The sequence below is a fragment of the Phaethon lepturus genome, unplaced genomic scaffold (genome assembly GCF_000687285.1).
Source record: "Phaethon lepturus isolate BGI_N335 unplaced genomic scaffold, ASM68728v1 scaffold7418, whole genome shotgun sequence".
Taxonomy (NCBI): Eukaryota; Metazoa; Chordata; class Aves; order Phaethontiformes; family Phaethontidae; genus Phaethon; species Phaethon lepturus.
Genome location: NW_010559651.1, coordinates 32,343 through 40,974, shown reverse-complemented (window position 1 = coordinate 40,974; position 8,632 = coordinate 32,343). Strand labels below are relative to the sequence as shown.

Here is an 8,632-nt window from a genome sequence, read left to right as displayed (position 1 = left end):
AGAGTGGAGAGAGTGAACATTTACAGGGGGAGAGAAGAGGTTAAAATCCTTTAGCTTCCTCTCATGATGGCTCATGGTTGTGTTTTTTTTTTAATTTGTTATATGGTTTTATTTGGAGATCACTTCAAATTAAACTGCTATGTGAAAGTTAGTTCATACTGGCAGTTGGGGTTTTTCCTAAGAAAACCTCTATTGAGAATACTCACCCAAAACGGATACAACATTTGGTATTAATCTCTTCTCCTGATCTGCGTTTAAGAAACATAGGCCTGATATAGCAGCTTTTAACAAAGATTTATCACCATATGAAAAGTTCAAGCTATGCTGACTGCTACTTGTATGTATGTTGTTTGTTTAAAGAGCTGTCAAAAGATAAGGATACACATGCCTGCAGAGGTGCTTCTTTTGAAGACAAAGAGCTGAAATGTAAGTATAAATGATAAAGGGAAAAATAGCAGCACATTGCACACAGCATAAATCATCCATGGTCATCAGAGCCTTGATTCATGGCTGGTTTCTTTAGTCCTTTGTTTCAACAGATGGAGCCTTCAAGAGATGAACAGCCTCCAATTATCTGTCTTACAAACTCACTATCATAACTCATTGTGTACTGGGAGTGAAATAATTAACCTGGTTTTAAAAATAAAAAGAAAAGCCATGCAAAGGAAAATGTGATGTGGAGTTATATTACAACTCAAATTAGTCTTTTCTCTAGGTCATACTTTTGCTACAGAAACAGTTGTGCCAGCACAGCTGAAGGAGTGGTGATGGCAATGGGGAGGGAGACCTTAACCCATCACAGCCACTCAAGCAAGTCTTGAGCTGTGAGATTCTATCACAGCAAAGAGCAAGAAACTAAATGACCAAATCCATGAAATCTGTGAAACATACTGTGGTATGGGACAGAAGGGTGAAGTTATTGAGGTTTTTCTTTCATGTACTTGCTACTTCTGAGGCACTTACATGAATTACATACCGAATCCCTCCCTGGTACACTTTACTGTAGTAACCATAAACAAAGGTAAGTCTTCTGGTCCTGCAGGTATGGATCTCTAAGTCAAAGAGTTAGGGCCTGGGGATACACTGCTAGACGTAGTGACAGATAGAGCACTGAGTGTATTTGAAAGACTTTAAAAGAAGATCTTAAAAGAATGAGGGACCTAAGCCACAGCAATTTCACTGTACTTGCTAAAGAGCACTTCTAACCAGTGTGTTTGAACTACCACTTTATTTCCTGCCATGATCATCTTCTTTTTCTATTTGAGGTTTTAATTAATTTCATTTTAGATCTTTAATTTTGACAATGAAGGAAATTTCTTTTGGTACCTCCAAACACTAGGATAGACTCCCAAAGCCATAAAATGTTCTGTGACTTCATCATTTTGTAATTTGATAATTTTTTTCTTACAACTTTTCATTTTACAGGTATGCAAATTGAGGAGACCTAGAGAAAGCAGGGGAAGTTTTTTCTCTGTGGTGAAGGTTTGACAGCTCAGATGTTCTGTGTTCTGCCTACTAAGGGGGATATTAATTTTTTGTTTTGATTCTGTGATGGCAATCTTCTTCCATATCGTTGTAACTCCGGAAAAACTGCAATGAAGTTAATAGAATTATTATAGTATAAAAAGTCCTTGGAATCAGGCTTCTGTATATGTGACTAGGTATGGAGGTATTTATTTAAATATTCAGGTTTCTGCTTTCTCAAGTTCATGCACTTTCAAAAACACATTCCATTAAAAAAATCTTTAAGGTAAAGCACTTTAGGTCTATGACCATCATGAATTTCATAGCTAGTTCTTGAATAGGTCATTTCCTGGGCTTTTTTGTTGTTGTTGTTGTTTTCTTTCTTCCACCTGAGCATTCAGTTCCCTGCAGAGATTCTGTTTTCCAGCTTGTGAAGAATTTTTTCAATACTCTTATTCTCATAAAAGATAAGGATGCAACAAGACAAGATGCCATACAGACAGGGCATTTTCTGTCCTTACTGCAGATCTTAAAATACTAGATACTCACAGCTAAGCCTGCAATAGATGCCATAACCCTCTTGGCAACTATGGTTTGGAAATTGTTAGATAATACTGAACTCCTTGATCTACTTCTCTGAAAAGTGTTTTGGGGATTTAATTTCCTTGTGATATAGCTGGCACTACTTGATTACTACTCATTACTCTTCTGATTTACTATTTGGGGATAATGCAACTCTTCGGACATTCAGGAAGAATGACTCTTCATTGGGACTGTCTTTTTGTTCATCTTGGGAATAGAAGGAAGAGAGCCCTCTCACTTCTAGGACATGAAATACGTGCTCATGTGATTACTTAAGCAATGCTGAGGGAACATGCTGCTGGATCCCATTTCTTAAGCTATTGCTTTGTTACATTTTGCTAGGTGCATAGATTTTTTTTTTTTGGTTCATACACAGATGAAATTATTTATTACAATGCTAGTCACAATTATATTTTTTTAATAAAATACATTTTGTTTTCCTTGTGTTTTTTCCTTCTCTCTTTGACTTGTCAGTAAGTAGCATTAGCACTACTTTTGCTTTTTCTGGGAAAATCAGGTATCTAAGATTTGGGTGTATAATAGTGTCTACACCCATGTCATCCCTCTCATGGCTCCAACAAAGAAGAGACAGTGAGGATCTGGAATCTCATTGGACTCAGTTTTTATTTTTCAGTTTAAACAACTGAGTCTGTTGTGCAGTCCTAAGGATGTGAATGCAGCCCTTGGCCCAGGGCTTCACCACTGGCAGTATTTGACCTAGCTAACATAAAGTTGTGTTCAGTACATCTCAGCAAGCTGCCCTACATAGTAGGATAGAGAAATGCATCTCATAACCATTTTGGAGTTCGTAGACCTAAGTTCAGTAAAGTAGTTACTACAGAGTGATTTCCCTAATTCATTGCAGAGCTCATATATTCTGATACTGATTCTCGCCATTTGATTCTTCAAGGATGCTACGTGAACTTGAACATCCCCTCCTGTTTCCCAGCATGCTTTTTGAGGCCACAGACTGAGTGTCACTAAAGGTGATGGCCAATTTTTAATTATTCCTGGAGTGTAAGATTGGAAATATCAAAGACCATTTGTAGAAAAAGCACTGACTTGCCTCAACACACAAATGTAGTTTCATACCCCCACATAAATGATTGCCCATTGAGATAACCTCTTAATTTTCTACTTCCTCTTTGAGACTGCAACAGCTGTTTGCATATTAAAGTAAAAGTGAAAAGTCTACTCCTTTTCGTTATTATCAGTCTTTGCAAGGCAGTGCTATTAGTGCATGCTTAGTACCATGGAAATAGTTGTTGTCTTTATCAAGCTCCACTGGACAGCAAGAGCTGTTACATTTATCTTTTCCCAGCAGGAGAAAAGGTAAGTTACTTTTGACAGTGCTGTTTACCAGATGAGTAAGATAATGAAATGAGGGGATATAAATATATTTTAAAATTCTGTAGCTGAACCCTACCATCCAAAAGGCCAGTGCCTGAATTCCTGAGTGGTTGACAGGAAGCTTGAAATTTTGCTACTTCATTAGAAAAGCAGGATGTGTGGGGAAGAATGAATGTATGTCATACATATGAATGTACAGATGAAGCAAAAAGACCTGTCGTCTCTAAATAAGCTGTACTCTATATTTCTCTGACATCCACACCAGATGTCTAATCCAACCAGAACTTGTCTAATGTAATTTTAGTAATTTTATGAAATAGGCTTTAGGATAAGCTAAGTCTCTGTGCTTCATTTTTACCCATACAGGGAGGCAGGCCCACATGTTCATCCTCCAATGCTGTGAGTTTATTGGTCACACTTACTTTCCCCTTGTGACAGAGGGAGAATACCCACCTAATTGAAAATATGACACATTTAGGTTATGAGAACTAGGTGAGAGGAAATCCTTCCTATCCTAACGTAAAAAAAGTAGTTAAGGACCATATTACTAATAATCTTTTTTTTCCTTCAGTTAACAATTTTTGCATGCTACTTCAGTGTTTTTGGATATCTGGAAAATGAAATCCAGCAGGAAGCTAGAGAGACTCAGCTTCAGTAAGCTGCATTTTGCTTCCTAATGGCCAAGCATTGTTAGATGCCCGAAAGTGCTCAGAAAAGCCTGGCTGATGTGCACAATATAAATTGGCTTATTGGTATTTGAGTTCAGGACTCATTCATTTGAAAAATGTAACTATGAACCAGTCTAGTGGCCTGTTTTGTGATGAGGCATTTAACTTTGTAGAATGTGAATGCTATTACTAATAATAATTACATTAAAGAATAACTAATAATAAGAAAAACAGACTCTTTGCCATTGACCTGCAGGACTTTTCATGGAGCAGCATGCAGGATGTGTGTGCCTTTTTCTCTTTTGGCCAAAAAAGTAACTTCAATGTCCTTGAGTGACATGTACCCATGGTGCATCATCTAAGCATGGGCTAATGGCAAAATGGCAGAGGTGTTAACAGTGGAACTTCTACTTTTGCAGACATTAACAGTGGGACTTCTCATTTTGCAGCATCTTCTCCCCGATTCCCTGTCTCCCTCCCCATATTTTTCTGGTCCTGCAATCTAGGTGATTGTCCCAGCCAAGTCCCTGCTATGTTCTGCTGGGTTTGTGAGATGCCCAAGGCAGGTCACTGACTCTTGGGCAATTGCACTGAGCTTTCTATCTCATTGTCCCAAAACAGGAACACATGAAGAAAACCTATTGTAGCCAGAGCTGGCTCAGAATGAGCAGATGATGGTGATGATGACTATGAAGTAACTTTGGGGTACCTTTTCTGTCAGGTGGGAAGAGAACAAGGAACACTTGTTTTCCTTCCAGAAGAAGTCTCAATACCTGCAGAGAAACTAGACCCTTAGATGCAGGGAAGGTAGAGATTCCGCAACAAAGAAGTGAGAAAGCTGTGGGCGGGTGAGACAAGCAAAGGGCTAATCAGAAGAGAAGAAGGAATGTAGCAATCAACAAAACAAGGCTTCCCTGAGGACCTTACGCAGGTAGAGAGTCTCCTTGGTAGGACACTGGTATTCTGCAAAGGCATTTGCTGGGAATCGCCATGACTCCAGCTGGGACATCCATCTTTCATAATGTCTCTGGCAGAGGGTTATCTCCTGCCTTTCCCACCTCAGAGTGCCTATGGGCTCTGTACGACTTGCATATCATTCATATTTTTCTGCCTTTATTTTACTATTAATAAATCCTTTAAAAATTTTATTAATTGCAATGTGTGTTCACATAAATACTTCTCTCTAAATAGGTTGCCTGTGTTCACGTGGAAGGCCATAAAGCAAGCAAGGCCTCTGAGTGTTGGTGGCAGGTGGAGGGTAAAGATGGAGTTAGGAGAAACAGTAGGCATAAGCATCAGTCAGGAAGAAGTGCCTTAGGAAGAGTCAATTCCCCCACTTTCACACACTTCTAAAAAGAGCAGAGATGTCAGTTTGCTGCCATCTTTTCCCCTTTGCTTTTACTAAAAGTGTTAGGACACAGGCAAACTTGGTTTTAATTGTAAATTATAGATCAAGCTCAACTCTGGCCCTATGGACTTTTCTCTGTCCTTCAAGTGTCCAGTCATCCAAACCATTGACTTCTGACAGCTGCCAAAAAGGTCACTGGAGTTCTTCTGGAAAGAGGTCAGGCTACCCAGGAATTAGTTTGCTGAGGAAAAAATAGTGATTTCTTTGAGATGGCTTGCTCTGCACCAGGCAGCAGGAGACATTATTTCATGGTCTGAGCCAGCCTGGAACTGTGAGGCAGGCAATCATCATACATCGTTTCAAACCAGCCAGGATTCATGGGACTAAAGCTACAACCATTATTTGTGTAGAGCTAGAGCACAGCTTTCCCAAGTGATGAGGAACTAACTGGAGACAAAAGAGTGTGTGTGCCCCAGCTGTAGCACCAGTGCATCCAAGAAACCTGGGAAGAGACAACTGTATCCTCTTTTATGTCTCCCACTTGTGCTGTGGTCATAAATTAAAAGACAGAGTGATGAACTGCAGTATGGAAGTGAATAGCACCCAGTAACAGTAAAATGCACAGATACATCCACTTATAAGGTTGTTTAACAGAACAGAATACTATTATGTTGGAAAGGAGCTCTGGCATTCGCCTAGTCCAACCTTCCACTCAAGGCAGAGCCAACTTAAATGCAACTGCCCAGGCTTTGTCCTGTCAACTTTGATATATTTGCAAAGGATGGAGATTCACAGCCTTGCTGGGCAACAGTGTTTGACCACTCTCGTTATGGTTTGTTTTGTTTTGGGGTTTGGGGTTTGGGTTTTTTTTTTTGGTAATAATATGGATATAGATGAAAACTAACAGGAAATGTGTTCTGCAAATGTTAGGTAACTTCTCGAGGAATTCTTGTAAAATTAACCTGATGGAAGTGAAGAAAAGCAACCCAATAGTTCCATGAATGCAGAACAGTCCTAGTAAATGCAAGTTTAGATGTATGCCACTCTAAATGGGTATAAATCCAGCAAAAAATTACGGGTGTAATTAAAAGCAGGATTTGAACATACAAATTTTACAGAACACTTTGAATAAACTTGTTTGGATGCACCTTCTCAGCAATGCAGAGCACTAAACTCTAAGTATGTTCAGCATGAAACATCAAAATGAAACTGGAACTGCTCACAAATTCCTAAGAATCTTGGTGGTTTCCTTTTAACACAGTCAGTTGTTTTGTAACATAAAGCCTGAGTAAGATCAGCCTACAAGCTGTGCTATCAGTGCATGTTTTAAACTGATGATGGGAGCTGGATAATTTCTGCTAACAGGCAGAATTTGGAAAACTCTGAAAATCTTAGCTGTTACACGAACCTGATTCTTCCAATGACTGCATAAAGATCTGATGTGAGTATAACACTGCTAAAATGCAAATCTATATTCACTGTATTTCTGACTGATAGATTGCAGATTTTTTTCCTATATTCTTAAGACTTCTCTAAATTCAAATTATTTGTAGGGAGTGGACTCTGATTCTGAACCAGAGATTAGATAAGTCAGAGATCCTAAAACACAGGTCCATATTACTTCAAACCTTGGGGAATAAAGAGTTTTAGAAGCCGAACCTGTCTTGCAACTCAAAACCTTCTGTCTGTCATAGGCAAAGGCAGAAGAGTGGTGCTAGCGAGCGCCTTCTGCTTATGCATTGGGCTCTTGCTGGTTGTAAATCTCTCATTCTGAATTTCAGGTAAGAGTTGTAAGGGGAAAAAAAAAAATCTGTATATATTCGTATCTGTATGTTTCCTGCTTACTTTCTTCTGGGTGTTATTAAACCCTTACCTGCAGATGGGAGGTTGTTTTGATTGTACAGCGAGTCTGAGGACTATCACTTTCTGCATTTCCAGGAGGGACACAGGCTAGGAAGAGGAAGATTTCTTGTGCTTCTCTGGAAAGTCTTTCTTTCTGTAGAAGGTGGAGATACAAAAGAAAATTTGCCGTATATCAGACCAAAGCATTAGACTGTATTGTTCAGTGCTGCTGCTAAGAGCTGAAAGGCATACACAGCTGCATTTTTACTGCAGTTACTGGCATGTTCTGTAACAAAATTTCAACCCCATCTTATCCTAACATGTATGTAAAAAAAAAAATACTTTGAGGTTGTGTTAGAATTATTGTATTTGACAGTGACAGTGAAAAAGATCCGACAGGTGACAGTTAGTCAATGAAGGGAAAGTGAAAATTCACAGCAAAGGTGAGCAAAGAAGGAAGCGAGAAGTGATACCTCTTCACCTGAAAGCCGAAGTGAGATGGCGAGCAGACTGAAACAAGGCAAACAGGCTGCCACAGGTGATGTGAACATCGGATATGAAGGAATGGACCCAACAGTAGATTGACCGCACAGTGAGATGGACAGCAAGGGACTGCAATAAGTGTGCAACAGCAGAGAAGGAACAGCAGGTGAGAGGGTGTGTGGGTGAAGGGGGTTGGAAAGAACAAGGGCAGAAGACTATGCCCACAAGGCTTACTGAGGCAGGCCTGAGAAATGGATTTTTAGCAAATGTTAATATGCATTGCTGGTTTTTTTATGAAATTCCTGAAATGGAAACAACGTACCTTCTTTCTGATGGTGAGGTGTAGACCAGGTGTAGTTTGTACGAGGATCTACTATTGCTTTTTTTTAATTATTTTCTGACCTAGGATCTTTAAACTTTTTTAGCCTTTTTTTTTTTTTAACCTGTCTCGTTCACTAAAAGGAAAAACAGTTTATTTCATGAGGAGGCTGAAAAGGCTGCGTCTTTTTGCACATGTGAGAGTGTTGGAAGGAAGCTTTTGAAACCATGAGATGCACAGAAGACAAAGGAGTTTCGGTAACAGAAAGACAAAGGAAGCAAATGGTGACTGGGACCCCTCAGTCTCTTGCAGTGTACATATGTGGATGAGAAGATAATCTGTTTTCCAACAAAACGAGCACAAAGCTCAGTTTCATGCAGGAAGATCTGAATTACATAAAGACAAACTAGCTTAGGCATGAGTCACATTAGCCTGCTATTGCTCTGATCCTTTCCTTCGTCCAAAAGGAGCCAAGCAGATGCCATATCAGCACAGCTCGCTGATGAGTTTGTCTTTCTGGGCACTACGTTGTTCTTTGTGCAGGCACTACTACTTTGCAGTACAAAAACACAAAGG

General features: G+C 39.5%; 1 protein-coding gene across 1 annotated transcript in view; it reads left to right on the top strand.

Moving 5' to 3' along the window:
• Positions 1–1,448, top strand: part of CD274 (CD274 molecule) — a 7,746-nt gene extending 6,298 nt beyond the window's left edge. Inside the window, exons 6-7 of the mRNA XM_010293421.1 lie at positions 361–426; positions 1,426–1,448. Coding sequence (XP_010291723.1) covers positions 361–426; positions 1,426–1,448 — 89 coding nt within the window. The remainder of the gene's footprint in view (positions 1–360; positions 427–1,425) is intronic.
• Positions 1,449–8,632: the final 7,184 nt, after the last annotated feature.